This window comes from Sparus aurata, chromosome 10, assembly GCF_900880675.1.
Source record: "Sparus aurata chromosome 10, fSpaAur1.1, whole genome shotgun sequence".
Lineage (NCBI taxonomy): Eukaryota > Metazoa > Chordata > Actinopteri > Spariformes > Sparidae > Sparus > Sparus aurata.
This window is the reverse complement of record NC_044196.1, coordinates 14,570,233-14,592,752: the sequence shown is the minus strand read 5'-3', so window position 1 is coordinate 14,592,752 and position 22,520 is coordinate 14,570,233. Positions and strand designations below refer to the sequence as shown.

General features: G+C 39.2%; 3 protein-coding genes across 3 annotated transcripts; all 3 read left to right on the top strand.

The window, feature by feature from the left end:
• The first annotated feature begins 4,662 nt into the window (after positions 1 to 4,662).
• LOC115589600 (complement C1q-like protein 4) lies at positions 4,663 to 6,577 on the top strand. Its single transcript, XM_030430585.1, has 3 exons — positions 4,663 to 4,777; positions 5,090 to 5,212; positions 5,380 to 6,577. Exons 1-3 carry the CDS (start codon positions 4,771 to 4,773, stop codon positions 5,658 to 5,660), a joined length of 411 nt encoding a protein of 136 aa, XP_030286445.1. The 5' UTR covers positions 4,663 to 4,770; the 3' UTR covers positions 5,661 to 6,577.
• Positions 6,578 to 9,889: 3,312 nt separating this feature from the next.
• Positions 9,890 to 11,872, top strand: LOC115589599 (complement C1q-like protein 4). Its single transcript, XM_030430584.1, has 3 exons — positions 9,890 to 9,952; positions 10,540 to 10,668; positions 11,447 to 11,872. The coding sequence occupies exons 1-3, from the start codon at positions 9,940 to 9,942 to the stop codon at positions 11,716 to 11,718; spliced, it is 414 nt and encodes a 137-aa protein (XP_030286444.1). The 5' UTR covers positions 9,890 to 9,939; the 3' UTR covers positions 11,719 to 11,872.
• A 3,078-nt stretch (positions 11,873 to 14,950) lies between these two features.
• Positions 14,951 to 20,373, top strand: LOC115589598 (complement C1q-like protein 3). The gene is made up of 3 exons (XM_030430583.1): positions 14,951 to 15,125; positions 16,693 to 16,824; positions 19,160 to 20,373. Exons 1-3 carry the CDS (start codon positions 15,113 to 15,115, stop codon positions 19,429 to 19,431), a joined length of 417 nt encoding a protein of 138 aa, XP_030286443.1. The 5' UTR covers positions 14,951 to 15,112; the 3' UTR covers positions 19,432 to 20,373.
• Positions 20,374 to 22,520: the final 2,147 nt, after the last annotated feature.

Genomic DNA, 22,520 nt, shown 5'->3' with positions numbered 1-22,520 from the left:
CATGGGAAAAGGTTGTCTGTGAAAAGCAGCTTATTTGCTATGTTTTTGTTAAGCGGCGACCTCTAAAGGCTGTAATGATTATTCTGGCCGCAAAGGGGGAAGTCAGGTGAAGTAGTATAGAGATCGACAAGTCCAATGGAGGAGATCGGGAACAGAAGTAAGCACCCAGGAGACAGCTGTCCGTGTCAAGTGAGAAAGCAAAAGTCAACATTGGGTTAATTCCACTCACTAATGTCGTTCAGTTAAATGTACAATATGTAACTTTTGCCGCTGGGGGCTCGCTATCAAAAAAAACCCAAAAGATGTTATTTTACATTAGTGTTGAGTGGAATGCTGAGGGGAGTGGGGAGCAAGCGCTGCTGCTCAGAGAGTCTGGATTAGAGCCAGACCCTCTGGAGAATAAACACCTGGAGTCACTTTGGATTCTGCTCTGATGCAGAACGTTTACCGACGGGAGGAGAGCTCAGAGATTACTATAACACTTTTCGGGATTACAAAGTGGTTTTCTTCACTCCTGACTGCAGAAGTGATCCACAGCACTGACCTCCATTTTCAGGTGTTTATGTTCTGTACTTTAACTTCGCATCAGTGTGACACAGAGCCATACCATAGTCTCTAGTGAGTGGCCAACGTTAGCTTACGGCTAGTGTACAGTCAAGTAAACCAGATTTTTGGGTCAGGAAAACAATGCAAGAGTCACGGAAAGACACAAGAATGGCCCATTACCACTTGTTATCAATCTAAAGTAATTTTTTTATTTTGGACTGGCTTCATAGCTTCGGCTCATTTATGCCCAACATTTTAAGTGACTGACGCACACTGTCTTGCAAAAGTGAGCTGTGAACCTCCAGTCTAATTTCTTTTACTCTTGATGGTGCTTTTCCTCACTTTAGTGGATGGAACTTTGTTGTCTGGATCATACATAATTTCATTCAAAAGAGAGTTGTACTGTAGAGAAGCAAAATGTCTCCATGCGCGCTTGCTAGCTATCATCAAACTAACGTTGTTATTGTTTCTGGTAAATTCACACGGTGTATTCATTTAATCCGACACTGTTGACATATAAAATAACGAGAGACAAGTTTCAAACCTTTATGTTACGATGTGACTTTATGGTGCAGTATGTTCCCTGTTTTGTACTCACAAGTCAAGGTAAACATGAGCGGTTGTAAGCATCACTGAATAGTCTGTGCCACTCCTTGAATGGTAGTAATATAAATAGTAATAATTACAGTGGTGTTCTTCTCAGTAATTATACCCTCCTATAATGCACTGCGATTACTGCACAGTGTAACAGGCTACAATGCAGTAAATCAATGAAACACAGATAAAGAACACAACTCAGTATCAGTACCACAATGCCAAATCGACGTCACCCCTGACTAAAAGAGGTTACACCCTCCTGCAACCACTAAAAGACATACTGGCGGCACCTGACTGGACGAATGCCACTTGCGGGCTGGTGCTCCGGGATTTCCAGCTGGGCCAACATGACGGCTTGTTCGAAAAACATTCACACCTGTACTGAATTATTGGTAATAGGCACATATTGGCCAACTGACATATCGATAGGGCTTGAATATAAAATGAATGTGGGCTAGTGTAGTAAAGTGGGGAGCCAGTGGCCTCTTCCCAGCGTCCTGTGCCCTTGCTCACACCACACACATCTTTAAACTCCGCCCTTTATTTTGATCTAAATGTTTCGTGACATTGTGTGTTGATAACATCTGTCAAAACCTGGCAAAGAACTCAAAACCACCTCTGTGGTAGTTCCCTTAACAATAGGTTTTCTCCAGGAACAAGTCACGCACAGCTGGTAAAGATGATTAACTGTGAGAGACCTTCCTACTGTTCAGATGTAAGGTTTTTAATAGTCTGTGCCAGTGCAGAAATATGTCTACATATGTCTCATGAACTTCTGTCCCTGTTTTGGTCAACCTATTATGTATATAAATCTTTTTGCTGTTGTAGTTTAAATGAGTTTTGAATGAGTTTACTTTGAGTGAATGAATGTGGGCGATGTGATTTGGCTCTTTTAACTTGTTGAACATTTTTTTGTCTTGTTGTGTTGAAACTGATTTCCATCACACATTCAATTATTACTGTGCTTATGTTAAACTCTCGTCTTTTAGACATCTGAGCAGTTAGAAGCATTAGAGAGAAGTGTCTGCTTGGCATGTACTTTAGTGCCACTTAGTGGAGCAGTCAGGATATTACAGCAAATGCTCACAGATGGAATTAATTATCTTCATGAATGAACACATATAAGTATGTATATAGTATTCCCATATACGAAATATATGTGCAAACCTATGGTAAACTTCATATATTACAATATATGTCCAGCTCAAACAAATCTGTATGTATGTAAATACATTACATATTATTATTTTGGCATATATGTCACATATAATTATTTATGTATATAATACATATGTATTTGTATAAATGTCTAATAGAAATATATATATATGTATATATATATATATATATATATATATATATATATATATATATATATATATATATATATATATATATATATTTCATATTCTATTTATTTATGTACATGTACATAAATAAATACATTTTTTATGCATGTTTGATGTCATGTATGAATTACACACACACATATTTTACTGTCAAATATATAAACTTAAATCTTTACAATATATGATTTATATATTGTTAACATATAACAGCAGAATATAATACCACATACACATTCAACATTTAGACAATTTTTCATATATGTACATATACAGATTTTACTATGTCATGTATGTTATAAACTTATATCTTTACAAAAGTAATGTACATATCCACATTTTACTATGGGTATTTCATATATGTTATACACCTATCATAAACAAGTTTTGAAATGACAAGAAATATCAAAATCTGAGGGTCCACAGAGGGTCAAACATTTTGTTGTGAAATTGCAGAGTGAATTTCACAGTTCATCATATGATGATGGTTTTTTATTGAATGACGCGATCCACCAACCCAAAGCATCAGTCAAGTTAACAAGATATTATATCAAAAATTTAGACTAGACTGCCTCTCAGCATTGGTAATGTGTCCTATGTATCCCACACAAACACACTCTTCGTTCCACTTTTGGTTTGTTGGGATATGGCCACCCCAACATTGTCTAATCTGGATGAATGAGCGTAGAATATTGTATTCATGAAAGACATCAAAACCATGATCGGGTGGCACACTGCTGCATAAACACTGGCACGCTGCCAACTCAGTGTTCCTCACTTTATGTCTGTCCTGTTTTCATGGGTTTGAGTGGCAGAGTGCAAAGCATCGGAAGCCGTTTATTATTAAGCTTGAGCAGATACAGGCTTTAAGACAAGGCACTGTGGTCTCAGTTTTGGTTTGGCCTCTCTTCCCAGAGCACTATGTTTATGAAAAGTTTATGTGTTTTAAGATGTGCTCTATGGATGGAATAAAATTCCAAGTATATTGGACATTTTTTTGTATTTTGTATCATAATTTAACTTTGCGTTATTGGTGATAATGTCCCACTGAGTCAGATGAGAAGAAAATTTTATACTGGCACTCCATCTCACAAAGGTTGCCGACCCCTGGTATAGATGTTGAGCCTATCACAAGTTGCATAAATCTGGGTGTAACGCTATCACAGTTTGCTACAGATAACAGCTAATCGCTACCTCCCCAGTAAATTCTTGCTAACCTTGGTGTGATCAATCACACTTCTCCAGAGCTAACAGATAACAGTTTTTTCCACACTAATTTCAAGCTAATCTGGGTGTGACGATTTGACAGTTTGCCAAAACTAACAGCTAACAGCTGACTGTATTTTTCACTTATGCTGTAGAGAAGTATAACTAGCTCTAGTTTGAGGGGTTCAAAAAGTTAACTTACATGAATGAACTACTTAAGTTAGCAGGCAAACTAGGTAGACCCAGTCTCTTCTGCCTCGTAATACCACTTTGCACCTCAAGCTGTAATAGTCCGATGGCCCCCGTAGATTTGGTGTGGCGATACTAAAGCAGAAAGAGTTAACTGCTTAGTATTAAAAACTTTAAACTTCTGGCCTCTATCTGCGTTTACTGAAAGTCCTGTTGCCTGCAGTGACTCACTCCACCATCAAAGGTTGTATTATGGGCCAGTTTGCTCCACAGCTAATTGCAGCTAGTTGCTACAGCAAAGAGCAGCAAGTCCAGTTCAGTTATAAGTGGTTCTGCTGCCCCCTATAGTTTCGGGGAAACTGTCAAATTCTGTCCATTTCTTACAAATTACACCTTCAATAATTGTGGGAGATGTGTGTGATTGTGCCAGATTATTTTTATCTTATTTTCATACATTACCAAGGCCCAGTGTACGGAGGACCACAAATTGATTTATTTCTTTATCTGTTCTTGTCGCCAACATAGTTATTCGTTTACCATGAATAATTAGATTTTTGCAGCTTTTTTATTTCGACATTGGTCTTTTTATCGTGCAGTGTTTCTTAAGAAACATTTAAAGATATGGCTCTGTGCCAAGGTAAACTTCTTCAAACCAGTAAGCAAACTGGGGCAGGACCACATTTTCCTGAGAAATGTATTCAGAAAACTAATCAGCTTTGATCACCAACAGATTGTAAACAATTAGGTAAGGGAGGCATGTCATTTTGTCATTGTTCGAACGATATATAAGCAGTGACAGGGATCCTCTAAATCACAGCTTTGGAGACGGAGCAAAGACGAGCGACAGTTTACCTGCAAATCCGACACGAGTGATCGACCGACTAAGATGGCAGGTAGAGTGAAACTTATTCTTTGATGACTTAGGGTTAAAATATTCTAAAATAGACCTGGACTCCAGCACCTGCTCCTGACTTATTGTGATGTTTTTCAGGACAGTGTTTATCTGATTTTCTGCCTTTATGTCTTACAAAGCCTATAAAATCACACATTAACATTTGAGCATAATGATACCTGAAGTATACATCAGTTAGAAGTTCAACCTACAAGCTGCTCCTTAACAATGTAATGTGATGAAATATACAAGATGAACACAGTAGAAATCCCTTGACAAAATAACTTGATGATAATGTTTTATTTTATGGTAGATAAGGTGATGTTCACTGCAGTGGCAGCCCAGGGGGGGAACTTTGGACCCTTCCCCACAAACAGAACTCTGAAGTTTGACACAATCATCACAAACGTTGGTGGAGGCTACGACAACACTTCAGGTAAATACATCACATGCTGCCACACTCACAATCACCTGAGTTGATTGTTTGGAGTGTTGTTGAGACATTTTACATACTGGTTTAATGATTACAACTGCATATTCAGTTACACCCCTCACCTGTTTCAGAAACTTTTAAATCTGATGAATACTCCTTTGTTTCCACAGGTGAATTCACTGCTCCTTTGACAGGTGTTTATTATTTCACCTTCTCCTATGAAGCTAAAGAAGATAATAAATCAGGGCTGTCACTGATGAAGAACAGCAGCGTCATTGTCAAGGGCGCTGATAACAATAAGAAAGGTGAATATCTCACTGATAATGGAGGGAACTCTGCAATCCTGCAGCTGCAGAGCGGAGACAAGGTGTCTGTGCAGCTGCCTGCAAACCATTGTGTTTGGACGGCTGACAACACCACCTCCTTCAGTGGTTTTCTGATCGCTAAGTAACTCCAGACGGATGAGTCCACAAACCTGAGATCACTGATGCATCTACCATATTACCATTATAGTTTAAATTTAGATTAAAACTTTTGGTCAGATGCTAATTGCATTTAGTTGGTTTTAATTACAAATAAACTTGCTCAAAATCTAGATAAAACTCAAATATTAAATATTAAATCACTGATCTCAGGTGTGAGGGAACTTCCTCAGTTTTAACCAACATGATTCTGCTTTTGCTTGCAGTCTTATATATCCACCGTGATATTACAATGTTTAAGTTGTTGGGAAACTACATACAAGTAAACTCATTATAAAGGAGTTCAGCCTGGAGGGGGTTCAGACCTTTTCCTGTGTGTCTGTACAACAAGAGGATATATGTGTGGAGGAGTTTAAGGAGCAGGTGCAGGTGGAGGATGTTTGAGATGTTGTGATGTATGAAGGAAGAAGAACAATGTGTCTTCAACCTGGAAAATGTCACGACCAGGTAAAGAAAGGTTGAATAACAGCTTGAGTGAAATCATGTACATCCTGTTGTTTTCTACAGTTAATGTGTGTTATCTCAAAGTGCTGTAAGAACTGAGGAGAGACTGCCTATCCTCAGTCATGTCTGTGTACTGCTGATGATGGCTGAAGCTGTTATAGCTGCAAAGGGTGGACACATAAGTTCATAGCAAGTCAAGGCAGGTGAGCGAATACTTTTGACAATATAGTGTATTTGTGTGGCTATGCAATGTCTTTTTTGGAAAATCCTTCAGACACCTACGACTCGGGTCAGATTCATGTGTTGATTTAAGGATGTTATGCTGTTATGTACGTTCTCTACTGCCTTGTCTCAGTGCCTTCACTCTGTGGACAGAGTCACTGAGATGAGACACTTTAATGTCATGAAAGTAACAATAAACATTAAAGTCTGATGGTCCACAGATGATCAACACTTACATTGTCGACTTCAGCCCCCTTCTGGTCCATGTGCCAATGGTGTGCACAAGATGTCACTCAGCCTGTGGTTTTTGGGTTGGAGGTGCAGAAAGTAACATATAGGCCAACAACAGTAATCACATTGGCTCACTTTTCTTTTTTTTTAGGGGCACCAAGACCACATGACAGGGCACAAAGGCCATTGAGTGGAATGCAATGGTTTTACCTTTCAGATTGATACCATAACATCCTAATTTATAATAAGACATGGATTATGTATTAAAACATCTTTTAATACCAATATAAGCACATTTTTTCCAAACTAAAAATTGTAGAATAATCAGCAGGAGACCACTCATCTGCAGACAAGTCCAGTCAGTTTTATCCATTTAGGCCAATTGAAACAAATAACTTGTGATCTCAAGAAATTAGATAAAATGTAACTTGTTGTCAGGATAAAACAGAGAAGTAATATGTGTGACTCATGACTCTTCAGGGCCTCTACAGTTCTCTTCCTGTAGGAACTTTAACATTTGTAGGTGTTGTTAAGACGTGTGTCATTCTGTCAATCAGTGTTTCTGATGAAATGCTTCATGATATTGCTCAATACCTGGTCAAACTTCATCAACCAGTGAACTGGGAGGTTTAGTGCACTTCCACATTTTCCAAAGAAAACTGATTTTATAAGTGTTTAAGTAAAAACATGTTGACAGAACGAAAGAAAGCAGAACTTGACTGCGTGGGCAGTGCAGCTCCCCCAGAATTTCCAGCGCACACATGAGACTTACATAGCTTAACATTTCAACAGTTTCATTAATAATATATTTCAGCATTTAGTTATTTGTTCATGCATGCATTGTTGCACTCCCCAGCTCATGTTTTGCCAATCCTCCCGGTGAAGTATAAATCAAATGAACACTTTTCTACACAAGTAATGCTGTTGCAGTCTGAGTGGTGTAACACCAGCATGTAAAAGTGCCATTCTCTCAGTTTAGCCTCATTTGACTTCAATTCAAGTCTTCTAAAAATATTTTGAGTTCACATTATGTCAGTTTGTGTTTGTTTGTAGGTATGTATGGATGAATGTACACTGGGTTTTGACTTGTGCACTTTGCTGTTCATTTGAAGCACGTTGTAACTGTGTGTTAGTAAGTGCTACGCAAATAAAGCTATTATTATTATTATTATTATTATTATTATTATTATTATTATTATTATTATTATCATCAATACTATTAATCAACATAGTTGAGGGTACACTTATTTCCGCCTTGCGTGCTATCTAAAAACGAGGCGGCAATGTGCTGGCCTTTGCGTGAGGTGGGCGGAGGTGTTGCAATGACCTGCACTGTTGTGCGACCCACAGCCGGGGAGTTTTAAAATCAAGAAACAGCTGGTCACAGCAGTCAGTCCATCGTTTCATCTGCGGACATTAAGATGAACAACTGGACAGCCGCTGAGATCCAGGAGATGCTAGCATCTCCTCGGTCTCTATAGCTGTTTGGTTGTGTTAGCTTGTTGTTGTGTCGGCAAGCTAAGACCGGATGCTACTTTCAAATTAAAAGGACTATACCCCCCTCCCGGTCCATGTGCCAATGGTGTGCACAAGATGTCACAAATGATTTCAGGCTTTTTATAGAAAATCGTGCTAAAGAATCACCTTCCCTGAAACTCTTGATATCACTCAGCCTGTGGTTTTTGGGTTGGACATATAGGCCAACAACAGTAATCACATCGGCTCAGGAGGCTTTACAGTGTGCACAGTGTTCGACCCCCTCTGTCTTCAGACCTATCTTAAATACAGGTGACAGGTAATCCACACCTTCTCTCAGGAAAACATTTGTTCTTTCGTGGTATTGACACAAATAACTTGTGATCTCAAGAAATTAAATAAAATGTAACTCGTTATCAGAATAAAACAGAGAAATAATATGTGCGACTCATGACCGTTCAGGGCTTCAACAGTTCTTTCGCTGTAGGAACTTTAACTAAAGATATTGCTCAATACCTGGTCAATCTTCAGTAAACCAATGAACTGGGAGGTTCAGTGTACTCCCACATTTTCAAAAAACTGATTATGTAAGTGTTTAAGAAATAACATGATGCTGACTGGAAGAAAAAAGTGGAACTTGACTGCGTGGGCAGTGCAGCCTACAGACACTACATGAGGTTCACCCCCCCTCAGGTGCATCTGCCATCTTTTGTGCACAAGATGTCAAAAAGAATATCAAGCTTTCTAGAGAAAATCATGCTTAAGAATCACCTTCCCAGAAACTCATTTGATATCACTCAGCCTGTGGTTTTTGGGTTGGAGCTCCAGAAAGAAGACCAGGTGTTTGTGCACCCATCTCCAAACTGTCATGTCTGGGCATCCAACACCACCTTCAGTAGTTTGCAGTCAGCACCTCCAGACAGATGAGTCCAGAAAACTGAGATCACTGATGCATCTACTAAACTACGATTACAGTTCAATTTTAGATTCAAATTTTTCAGATGCTAACTGTGTCTAGCCGGCTTTAATTATACATAAACCTCCTCAAAACTCAGATACAACTAAAATATGTAATATTTAATCACTGATCTCAGGTGTGAGGGAACTTCCTGAGTTTTAACCAACATGATTCAGCTTTTGCTTGCTGTCTTATATATCCACCATGATATTACAATGTTTAAGTTGTTGGGAAACTAAATACAAGTAAACTCATTATAAAGGAGTTCAGCCTGGAGGGGGTTCAGACCTCTTCCTGTGTGTCTACAACAAGAGGATATATTTGTGGAGGAGTTTAAGGAGCAGGTGGAGGTGGAGGTTGTTTGAGACTTTGTGATGTACAAAGGAAGAAGAACAATGTGTCTTCAACCTGGAAAATGTCACGACCAGGTAAAGAAAGGTTGAATAACAGCTTGAGTGAAATCATGTACATCCTGTTGTTGTCTACAGGTAATGTGTGATATCTTAAAGTGCTGTAAGAACTGAGGAGAGACTGCCTCTCCTCAGTCATGTCTGTTCACTGCTGATGATGACTCCTGATGCAACAATAAAAATATATTGAACACCTGAATATTGTGTCACCTGATTTTGTTAAGGAGTTGGTTGTTCTGTCAACCAGTGTTTCTGATGAAGTACTTTGAGATATTGCTCAATACCTGGTCAAACTTTAGTAAACCAATAAACTGGCTGGTGCAGTGCAGGCCCACATTTTCCAAAGAAAACTGATTTTGCAAGTGTTAAGCAATCACATGATGCTGACAGATGTGACAACAACTCACCACTGATCAGACAATATAAAAGCAGCAGCAGAGATCCTGTTGATCACAGCTTTGGAAACAAGTGAAGACGAGCGAAGGAGATCTACTCTGCAAACCCACCATGTGTGAAACAGGTAGAATGAGACTTTGTTCTTCAAGATTTTAATTAATAATTGATTAAAGAGTGACTTTTAATTTTCTGTTCCTGTGCAGAACAATGTTAAAAACAACAAAAAGTGATATTAATTGATTAATTATTGGTAATCAATGTGAATTCCAGTGCTGGTTTTGACACTGATAAGGTTGAAACATGTTCATATGCATGTGATGAACTTTAGTCTTATAATTTTGCAGCTGCTCTGCCTCCAAGGGGCCAGTAATGAACAGAAATGAGGAGCTTTAACGTCCATCAGCAAGAAATTGATTCCTAACAGTTTGTTGTTTCACTCCACAATGTTCAAGTTTGTTACTGACAACAGTTCAGTCTGTACTAAACTTCTACCTACAAGTTGCTCTTTAAGTCATGTTTGTATGGAGCAGGATTACTGTCACAGTTTTTTCACTATTAATAGTCCGACTCGTGAAAAAAAAGCAGAACTAAATATTTTTTTCAATGGCCTTAATCCGGTTTCGTATGTTTGTATTGTGATGGAACACAATATGTTCTACAAGAGAAATGCTTCAATAAAATAACAGGATTGTAATATGTTATTTCACACAGGCAAAACCAAGGTGGCATTCAGTGCATCGATGAACAAAGGTGGGGCATATGGACCATTCAACACAGATGTAACTCTGGGTTACAACAAAGTGTACACAAACATCGGTGATGCCTACAACAGCTCTACAGGTAAGGACATCACATGCAGCCTAAATCACCTGCAACTGTTTGATTGTTGATTCATGTTACAAACTGGCCTGATGAATATACTGTGGCTGTATATCATTATTGATATATGTAATCTGATAACTCTCTGTACTTGTCCAAAGTGCAACAGATTATCAAGGTTTAAATTTACTGATGACCTGTGCAGTGCCAGACTGATGAAATAAAAACAGTTACCGGTAATATTATACTGTATATTAATGGTGAAGTGTCTCGGTGCAGCATAGCAGTAAAAACTTGACATGTAATTTAATTAATCTGGGCATCCATACTAATTTTGAAAAGTGGGTGGGACTTTTCCCATTCTAGTAAAATGGCTGTGACACCCATTATAAATTAGTCATTGTATCAATTTACATATGTTGAATGTTTTATTATCTTCAAACATGTTTTCTGAGGCACTTCATCAGGATGAAATGGCAAAATGTCGACCTCCTGATAATATCTCTGCTGCTACTATAACCAGATAAAATCAAACCACCTGTTAAATGGCATCAAAATACAGGAAATGACATCTATTCTACTAAAAGGAGAAACTCCAAAATGTGTTCAAATTGTCTACTTTCTACACCCATGCATGATGCAGATGCATTTGTTTCGGTGACTGAATATTACTGCTACAATTCAGATGCACATCGAAAAAGTATTAATCTTTGGCTACACACCTCTACCATGTTGTAATCATTACTGTCACATTCAAAGTCTTTCGGAAACCCATAAAAATTCTCTGTTGTTTTCACAGGTGTCTTCACTGCACCTGTTAAAGGTGTTTATCATTTCTCCTTCTTCTATCATGCTGGAGGACACAGTCAATCAGGGCTGAGGCTCTACAAGAACAGCGAGATGATAGTCAGGACATCTGATCACCAGTCAATCTCTGACGGAGCTGATAATGGAGGAAATGGAGTTGTCTTGCAGCTGCAGCAAGGAGACCAGGTTTATGTGAGCATGCCCGCAAATCATCATGTTTGGGCAGCTGACCACACCACCTTCAGTGGTTTCCAGATCAGTTAGAATCAGTGAGAATCAATGAATTCAGAAAGATGTTTCCAACAACCTGAGATCAATGATACCTCAGATTCCATTTAAATGTACATTTTGATTGAAACAACTGGCTGTTGCTGTCATATCACTGTGATCAACCAGAATATATCATTATTCCACTGAGTCTGAACTGTTCCATTTACTGTTTCGTGTCTCTATGTGAGCTTCACCACCCTCAGGTCCAATTTTGTGCACAGTGACATCAAATTTACCAGATAAAACTAAAATATGTAATATTTAATCATTGATCTCAGGTGTGAGGGAACTTCCTGAGTTCTTTCCAATATGATTCAGCTTTTGCTTGCTGTCTTATATATCCACCATGATATTACAATGTTTAAGTTGTTGGAAAACTAAATACAAGTAAACTCATTATAAAGGAGTTCAGCCTGGAGGGGGTTCAGACCTCTTCCTGTGTGTCTGTACAACAAGAGGATATATGTGTGGAGGAGTTTAAGGAGCAGGTGCAGGTGGAGGATGTTTGAGATGTTGTGATGTACGAAGGAAGAAGAACAATGTGTCTTCAACCTGGAAAATGTCACGACCAGGTAAAGAAAGGTTGAATAACAGCTTGAGTGAAATCATGTACATCCTGTTGTTGTCTACAGTTAATGTGTGTTATCTCAAAGTGCTGTAAGAACTGAGGAGAGACTGCCTCTCCTCAGTCATGTCTGTGTACTGTTGATGATGGCTCCTAATGCAACAATAAAAATCTGCTAAGCATCTGAATATTGTGTCACCTGGTTTGTGAGCACAAACTCTCATCTGCACAGAATTATCAGTAAAGATCTGCTGTAACATCATCTTTGATAAGAAAGTATTTACTTAGATGTCATATTTATGGAAGTTCTGAGAGGCAAGTGTAGAAAAAAATGTGGGGATCTATTTTCTGAGTCTGAACTAAAATGTAAATGTAGCAGCTAATTGTATTTTTGCATGAAAATCTTTTTAAAATTAAAATTGTTTCAAATATTTCTGTATGTAAGAACTTATAACAAAATGCGGCAAAGTCTATCACATATTGCGTTCAAGAATTTTATTACAAAATGTGGCAGATTATTACAAAATGTGGCGTTATTACATAATAAATTGAAAATGTATTCCATGATTACATATTGGGGCGTTATTACATAATGTGGTGCTAAAGGCACTTTAATGTCATGAAAGTGACGATAAACATAAAAATCTGATGGTCCAAAGATGATCAACACTTTAATTGTGGACACTACATGAGCTTCACCCCCCTCAGGTCCATGTGCCAATTTTGTGCACAAGATGTCACAAATGATATCAGAGAACTTGCCGGAAATTGGGCTGAATAATCACCTTCCCAGAAACTAATTTGATATCACTCAGCCTTTGGTTTTTCAGTGGTAGCTGCAGAAAGGAGATAGGGTGTTTGTGTGCCTATCTCCAAAATGTCATGTTCGGGCATTCAACAACACCACCTCTTTCAGTGGTTTTCTGGACAGTCAGCACCTCCAGAGGGATGAGTCCACAAACCTGAGATCACTGATGCATCTACTAACCTACAGTTACAGTTTAAATCTATATTCAAACTTCTGGTCAGATGCTAACTGCATATAGTTGGTTTTAATTATACACAAACTGCAAGTGTTTCTTTTATTCAATGACTGGATACAGACATGTCCCTTGTGTTACAAGAGTGTTAAATATATCTAAAAAAAGACAAAAGCTCATCAAGACATTTACTTGAATCAGGTCAAAGGATCTTAGTTTGAAAGCACCTGATCATCTATTTATAAGTAAAACAAGAGCAACTTCAGTTTAAGTCCAAATACATGGTTATTTCACTTGGTATGTGTATTTGGTTTTGTGTGTGTGTGTGTTCAGCTTTTGTTAAGACGTTTATGTTGATTGCACATTGTATCTTAAACCATGTGAAACAACACCTCCAGCAACTCTGTGAGCTGACATTTTCTCAAGTAAAGCCACATGGAGCTATTCACAGTCATGATCATACCCAGCATCTAGAAGTGCCATTCTCTCAGTTTAAATTCTCAGTTTAAATTCTCTCAGTTTAAATTCTCTCAGTTTAGCCTGACTTGATTTCAATTCAAGTCTTGTGAAAATGTTTTGAGTTCACATTATGTCAGTTTGTGTTTGTTTGTAGGTATGTATGGATGAATGTATACAGAGATTTGACTTGTGCACTTTGCTGTTTAGTGGAATCACTTTAGAACTGTGTGTTAAAAAGTCCTACACGAATAAAGCTATTGTTATTATTATTATTATTATTATTATTATTATTATTATTATTATTATGATCAATACCATCAATCAACTTGGTTACTACCATCAGTATAAAACACATCAGAATAACAGTCTTGTTTTCACATGTCTGAAGATGATAATCCAACAGTGTTTTAAAATTGTTTCTTCCTTCCTCCTTCAAGAAGAAGGAGAATCTTGTCAACCAATAAAAGAACATTAATCCTTCGGTTAATCAGAAAAAATGTCATTCACAATCACCAAATTTGGAATCAGGATTGTTTGTGTGTTTGATGTTAATAGATAAATACTATGTGTATGGGTCATAAGTGATTATTGAGAGGAGATATTTTTGTGACTATGGAACGTTTTTCGGGGTAAATCCTTCAGACTCCTACGACTCGGGTCAGATTTATGGGTTGATTTAAGGATGTTATGCTGTTATGTACGTTCTTTACTGCCTCGTCTCAGTGTCTTCTTTCTGTGGACACTGAGATGAGGAACTTTAATGTCATGAAATTGACAATAAACATAAAAGTCTGATGGTCCACAGATGATCAACACCTTAATTTTGGACAGTACATGAACTTCACCCCCCCTCGGGTCCATGTGCCAATTTTGTGCACAAAATGTCACAAATGATATCAGAGAATTTGGCGAAAATTGTGCTGACTAATCACCTTCCCGGAAACTCATCAGATATCACTCAGCCTTTGGTTTTTCAGTGGAAGCTGCAGAAAGGAGATAGGGTTTTTGCCTGTGTTTTTTCTCTTTTTCTAGAATCAGCAGGGAAAATTAAATTAGCTATTCATTTGAGTGTTTATTCTGTCTGTTCTTTGGTCACGCTGTCAGAGTGTTTGATAAGAAATACTTGATGAAATCGCCTGGTGAAAGTTCTGTAAACCAGTACACAGGTTGGCACAGCCTCCTGTTTTCCTGAGAAATTTCTTATGGTCATGAATGATGTTTTCTCACCACAAAAGTTTCTCTGTGATTGGTTGAGGGAGACATGTGACAACAACTTACCATCGATCGAACAATATAAATGCAGCAGCAGCAGCGATCCTGTTGATCACAGCTTTGGAGACGGAGCGAAGACGAGCCAAGAAAATATCTACTCAGCAAATCCACCATGTGTGAAACAGGTAGAATGAGACTTTCTTCTTCAAGATTTGAATTAATATGTGTTTTTATAACTTATAGCACTTTGTAGAAGGAGCTTTATACAGTTCACTACATTGACTTGTATTAGTTCACGGGGCTGAGCTGCCACATCCAATATGGCCACGACGTATAGCAGCAACGGGCAGACCCACTCAATGAGGCATCTGTGTATACATGTCTATGTATATATGTTTATGCAGTGGTGTGCACAGACATTTTTGGGGGCAGGTGCTCAGTGAAAAATAAGGGCACTTCATGCAGCATGTAGAACTGATGGCTGCCTTATTATAGCAGTGTGAGATTTAAAAAATAAGCCTTCTGCTTCCCTGCTGTAGCTGCCTAGAATAGAATAATAATAGTTTTAGTAATAGCCTATTTTTTAAGGTTGAATATAGCCTATTAAGGTAAATACAAAATTACTGCAAGTCTTGTAACATAGAAATAACTTGTTGGTACAAAATAATATAATTAGGTTTTGTGTCCGCTCTGCGCCTTCATGTTGACAGAGGTGTGTGCGGGTGGGGTGGAGGGAATATTAATTGGGGCATTTTTATCACACGCTTTTAATCGACGAGCACTTATAGATGATCATGTCAGCATGGGCCACCAAAAAACAAAAAAACAAAAAAACAAAAAACTTTCAAAAGGGCACTTGCTTGGTCCAGAGGGCAAAGGGCAGGTGCTTTAGCACCACCTAGTGTCTACCTGTGCACGCCACTGTGTTTATGTATACATGTCTATGTATATATGTCTATGTATACATGTCTATGTATATATGTCTATGTGGATATGTGCCGGTGTCAACTATGAACCTAGCTAGTTCCCGCCTCCACAGCAGGAGCTGAACAATAAATCTTACACAGCAAGAGAGGCAGGACTTAAGGCAGAGCAGCCAATCATCAGCCGGTCAGACCCAAAACCAGTGTGATTTTTGAAGACACAGAGCGGCCAGAGAAATGAGCGGCTGTAGTAAGGCGTTTGTGCTAAACTGCGGAAAAACTACAGAAAAAGTGTGGGTGTTGAACCCTCTCACCGGGCAAAGTCCCCCACGGGTGCGACACCCCTGGGATAATCCATATTTCATATATTCTGTGTCGTATTTATGCTTCGCCATGCTCAATTAGCATTTAAAAACAAACGTTGCAAGTCTTCTTCTATGCTGTCAATTAGCATTACAGGGCATTATAAGGTGTGTGAATAGACGCCACTCCCCTGCATAAAAAATCCTCTTAATAAAAGCACTGATTTTTTTTCTTAATATTTTTTTTTGCCCGGGCAAAAGCCAGCGGTCCACTGAAAATGGTTGAGAACCACTGACTTAAACAACATAAAAAGGACTTCTATCACAATTGTGAGTTTAAATTCAGAATTCTGAGTTCAAAGTCAGAATTAAAGTCAGACTTGCGTAAAAAAAGTCAGAACTACATTTTTTTTTCTCAGTGGGACTAATCCTCTTCCGTATGTTTGTATTATGATGGAATACAACATGTTCTACAACAGAAATGCTTCAATAAAATAACTGGATTGAAATATGTAAATTTCACACAGGCAAAACCAAGGTGGCATTCAGTGCAATGTTACAGAAAGGTGGTGAGGCGTATGGACCATTCAACAAAGACATAATTCTGGCTTACAACAAAGTGTTCACAAACATCGGTGATGCTTACGACAGCTGTACAGGTAAGGACATCACATGCAGCCTAAATCACCTGTAACTGTTAGATTGTTAATACAAACTGGCCTGATGAATATACTGTAGCTGTATATCATTATTGATATATGTAATCTGATTACTATCTGTGCCTGTTCAAAGTGCAACAGATTATCAAGGTTTAAGTTTACTGATGACCCGTGCAGTGTCAGACTGATAAAAATAAAAAACAAAATGTACCAGTAATATTATACCGTATATTAATCTGGGCATTCATACTAACTTTGAGAAGTAGGTGGGACTTTTCCCATTCTAGTAAAATGGCTGCAACACCCATTATAAATTAGTCATTGAATCAATTTACATATGTTGAGTGTTTTATTATCTTCAAACATGTTTTCTGGGGCACTTCCTCAGGATGAAATGGCAAAATGTCGACCTGCTGATAATATTTCTGATGCTACTATAGCCACATACAATCAAACCACCTGTTAAAGTCCGTGTAAACCAAAATCAGCCATTTTCTTCTAAACACATTAAACGGGTCATAAATGTGTTTACTTAAAACATGTAAAAGCCATTCGGCCATGTAGAATTTAATTTTGGAGCTAGGCTCACAAACAAATTTTCAACATTTCTGTGTTCAGGATTTAATGGGCGGGCCAGAAATCATGCAAATCATGGCCGCGTTAGGTAACGCGGCCATATGATTTGCATAAACCCCGCCCTGCTGCGGAAGTGGTATAAATACGTTCAGCGCATCGGCTTCAGCGGTTCTCCCACTCACTCTCCAGTTTCGGATTGCATTGCTTACAATAGTTTGCAGCTAGCTAACCAGCCAACCAGTCAGCTAACCAGCCATGTCTCCTCCACATCGCTCTGCATCTTTCCTGGATGCCACAGTGTGCAGGGTGACTGTGCTGTTAGCTTATTTAAGTTTCCTTCAGATGAAACGTAAGGAAACGGGGGAGTCCATTGACGCTGGTCAACTCCGTCCCGGCTTGCATCCTCTCCTCCGCCAACGAGGAGATGTGACCGCTGCTGACCGCCGCTGACACTCTCCGTCCTGCTGACGGCGGGTCCCACTGGCATGATGTGGCCGCCGCGCCGCAGCATGCCCTCCGTCCCGCTGACGGCGGGTCCCACCGGCATGATGTGGCCGCGCCGCAGCCGGCCCTCCGTCCCGCTAACGGCGGATCCCACCGGCATGATGTGGCCGCGCCGCAGCCGACCCTCTCCGTCCTGCTGACGGCGGGTCCCACCGGCGGTATGTGGCGGTAGTATCAGGGCCGCATTATTGGTGAGCCGTCCCAGTGTGAACGGATAATCCGAAGGCGCGGAGCGAGGGCGTGTCGATCTGACAGTCTGATAACTGCACAGGTCCTTCACTCAACTAAATACAGAGAAATGTCCCACAAAGCAACGTTACATGACCGAACAAAAGTAACGTAGTAACTATAACTGTATTTAGCAACTTATATGAGGAAAACAAATCCCACAGCTGTATGTGGAGAAGCGTCTGTCCTCCTGTCCGTCCCCTCCCTGTCCTCCCGACTCTTCCTCACATTTCTGCTCACAAAACAGCGTCTGTCACGCTTGTCACAAGAGTGTTTAACTCACCGAGTGTTTGACGAAAATAAATCACCGCGACCGCCAGCCCTCCTGACCGAGACTTAAGGAAACTGTCCCCCAGAAAACAGCCTCCGTCCCCGCGAGTGACAGAGTCAGACAGCGTCCTGTTTACTGATGGTGATTATGTATAATTATGTAATTTAGCGCGAAAAACTTCACTCCGTCACTTTCCAGGATGTTTAGTGGGTCAGGATCTCAATCAATACACGTTATAACAGCATCTATATGATTATAAACTGTCCGCGGGTTTAGATAGACAAGGGGAACACCTGGGGAACACCTGGGGAGACACCGACGTCTTTAACATGACGTGTAGCCCCCGCCGCATGGGCCCGGTTCCAGCGCCTCTAACTGACACGCCCCCAGCGTTTCACAGCAGAAAGAAGTGCTTGTTTTTCCATGATTTAGAGACCTAATTTTATATACTTAACAATTTTTTTAATCTTTCAAATTTGGCTCAGTGGTCAATGATACATTTTCTTTGGTGTGACAAACTCATAACACAATTTTTTTGCCGCTTTACACGGACTTTAAATGGCATCAGAATACAGGAAATGACATCTACTCCACTGAAACCTTTTTAAGAGGAGAAACTCAAATCATCATATCATATCATTTCCAAAAAGTAATTCATCTTTGGCTACACACCTCTACCATGTTGTAATTATTACTGTGACATTCAAAGCCTTTCGGTAACCAATGAAACTGATGAATTCTCTGTTGTTTTCACAGGTATCTTCACTGCACCTGTTGCAGGTGCTTATCATTTCACCTTCTTCTATCATTCTGGAGGAGAACATCCATCAAAGCTGAGGCTCTTCAAGAACTGTGAGAGGATAGTCATGACATCTGATCTCAAATCAGGCTCTGACAAAGCTGATAATGGAGGAAATGGAGTTATCTTGCTGCTGCGGCAAGGAGACCAGGTTTATGTGCGCATGGCTGCAAAGGGTTATGTTTGGGGAGATGACTACACCACCTTCAATGGTTTCCTGATCAGTTAGAATCAGTGGAAATCGATGAATTCAGAAAGATATTTCCAACAACCTGAGATCAATGATGCACCATTCAACTTCAAGTTCAAGTTCAACTTTAATTATTTATATAGCACCTTTCATACATGAATGCAGCCCAAAGTGCTTTCACAGAGCAAAATTAAAAACAATAGACAACAATAATTCAATGAGTAAAAAGCAGAAGGATAAATAAATACAAAGGCAGAGAAATAACAATAATTACAAAAGTGAGCACAAGCATGGAGTAAGAAATAAATATGTATACAGCTAAGAGTCAGGACATAAGAACTAAGTAACATAAAATAAACAAGATGAGAATACATTTTAAATGAAATAAATACAAATAAATAAAATGAGCTAAATGACGAGGCACCCTAATTAAAAGTCAGGCTGAGAAAATATGTCTTTAGCTGTTGTTTAAAAATCTCCACAGAGGTGGAGTCTCTCAGATTCAGTGGCAGACCGTTCCAGAGACGAGGGCCATAGTGTCTGAAAGCTGACTACCCATATATTTTCCCAGAAGTCTTGGGGACAACCAAGAGGCCAGCTGCTGAGGATCTGAGGGACCTGCTGGGTGCATATCTGTGAAGCATCTCAGAGAGATAAGATGGTGTCAGGCCATTTAGTGATTTAAAAACTGGTAGAAGGATCTTAAAATCAATTCTAAGACTAATGGGCAACCAGTGCAACGACTTTAAAATAGACGTTATATGTGTTCTCCATCTGGTCTTCGTCAGAACTCAGGCTGCCGCGTTTTGAACTAATTGTAAGCAGCCAATTGCTTTTTTTGGAAGACCAGACAGGAGTGCATTACAATAGTCCAGCCTAGAGGTTATGAAAGCATGCATCAGTGTTTCTGTGTTAGCCTGTGAGAGAAATGTTCTGACCTTGGCAATGTTTCTTAAGTGATAAAAAGATATTTTGATAACATTTCTGATGTGGGTGTCAAATCTCAGATCAGAGTCTAGGTTGATACCAAGGTTTTTTTCATCTGGTTCTTGGTGTGAAGGCCTAGTGACTTTAGGTGCACAGATATTTGCTCTCTCTGAGCTTTTGCCCGAAATATTATGACCTCTGTTTTCTCTTCATTTAGTTGGAGGAAGTTCTGTGACATCCACGTATTTATGTCAGTTAAGCAGTTTATTAAACTATCCAGTGGGCTGAGGTCATCTGGGGATACAGAAACATATAACTGGGTATCATCCGCATAGCTGTGAAATTCAACATTGTGCTTTCTAATGACATCACCAAGTGGCAGCATGTATAAATTAAAAAGGACTGGGCCTAGAATGGAGCCTTGTGGGTTATCTTCTCTCTGAGGAGAACTCCTGGCCAGTCAGATATGACTTGAACAAATCTAAAACCATTCCTGACAGAACAATCCAGTGTTCAGAACTGAGAGGTTATTTAAGTCGGTGTTTGTTCTTAGGTTGTTTACTACTTTGACCAGTGCAGTCTCTGTGCTGTGTTGGGCTCTAAAACCGGACTGAAACGTCTCGAAGATGTCTTCATTTAAAAAAAAAAAAAGTGTGTACTTGATTAAAAACGACTTTTCCTAAATCTTAGCTAAAAAGAGAGGTTTGATATGGGTCGGTGATTTTTAAAATCTGAGGGATCCAAATTACTTTTTTTGAGAATGGGTCTAACCATGGCAGTTTTAAAAGCTTTAGGGAAAGTGCCGGCGTGTAAGGAGTGGTTAATAATCGTTAATAATTCCTCAAATGTATTGAAATGTATAATTGAAATGTACATTTAGATTACAACAGGTGGCTGTTGCTGTCATATTACTGTGATCAACCAGAATATATCATTATTCCACTGAGTCTGAACTGTTCCATTTACTGTTTCATGTCATGAAAGTGACAATAAATATAACAATCTGATGGTCCACGGAGGATCAACACTTTAATTTTGGACACTGTATGAGATTCACCTCCCTCAGGTCCATGTGCAAATTGTGTGCACAGTCACCTAAAATTTACCAGATAAAACTCAGATATTAAATATTAAATCACTGATCTCAGGTGGGAGGGATTTTCCTGAGTTTTAACCAATATGCTTCAGCTTTTGCTTGCTGTCTTATATATCCACCATGATATTACTATGTTTAGGTTGTTGGGAAACGAAATACAAGTAAACTCGTTTTAAAGGAGTTCAGCCTGGAGGAGGTTCAGACCTCTTCCTGTGTGTCTGTACAACAAGAGAATATATGTGTGGAGGAGTTTAAGGAGCAGGTGCAGGTGGAGGATGTTTGAGATGTTGTGATGTATGAAGGAAGAAGAACAATGTGTCTTCAACCTGGAAAACGTCACGACCAGGTAAAGAAAGGTTGAATAACAACTTGAGTGAAATCATGTACATCCTGTTGTTGTCTACAGTTAATTAGTCCCCCCAGGAATCTGCGATTCCGCGATCATGGAAATTACTGCATATTTCTCGGCCGTCCGCGGATTCTAAGGCCTTCCGTGGAATATCACATTTTGCATGTAGTTTCATCCAGGCCGCTAGATGACGCTGTCAGATAGACTGGGCTCTAGATTCACAGTAGAACTACACTACCCACTGCATTGCTCTCCGCGGAATTTAAACTTTTTCTCTGCAGATTCCTGGGGGGACTAGTTAATGTGTGTTATCTCAAAGTGCTGTAAGAACTGAGGAGAGACTGCCTCTCCTCAGTCATGTCTGTGTACTGCTGATGATGCAACAATAAAAATCTACTGAGCATCTGAGTATTGCGTCACCTGGTGTTTGAGTACAAACTCTAATCTGCACAGAAGAATCAGTAAAGATCTGCTGTAACATCATCTTTGATTAGAAAGTATGCACTTAGACATCATATTTATGGAAGTTCTGAGAGGCAAGTGCGGAAAAAAATGTAGGGATCCATTTTCTGAGTCCGAACTAAAATGTCAATGTAGCAGCTAATTGTATTTTTGCATGAAAACATTTTGAAATTAAAATAGTCTCAAATATTCCTCGAGGACTGTTCTTTAAAAGAAAAACCCATTAGCCACGCAAAAATAAAGATGGCTTCCATTTTTCTGGAGGACAAAAGTTTGAGTTGTGAAACATGAAAG

Coding starts and splice junctions, on each gene's coding strand:
- LOC115589600 (XM_030430585.1), top strand. Junction 5,213..5,379: donor AGGCTACGACAACACTTCAG/GTAAATACATCA, acceptor TTGTTTCCACAG/GTGAATTCACTGCTCCTTTG.
- LOC115589599 (XM_030430584.1), top strand. Junction 10,669..11,446: donor TGCCTACAACAGCTCTACAG/GTAAGGACATCA, acceptor TTGTTTTCACAG/GTGTCTTCACTGCACCTGTT.
- LOC115589598 (XM_030430583.1), top strand. Junction 16,825..19,159: donor TGCTTACGACAGCTGTACAG/GTAAGGACATCA, acceptor TTGTTTTCACAG/GTATCTTCACTGCACCTGTT.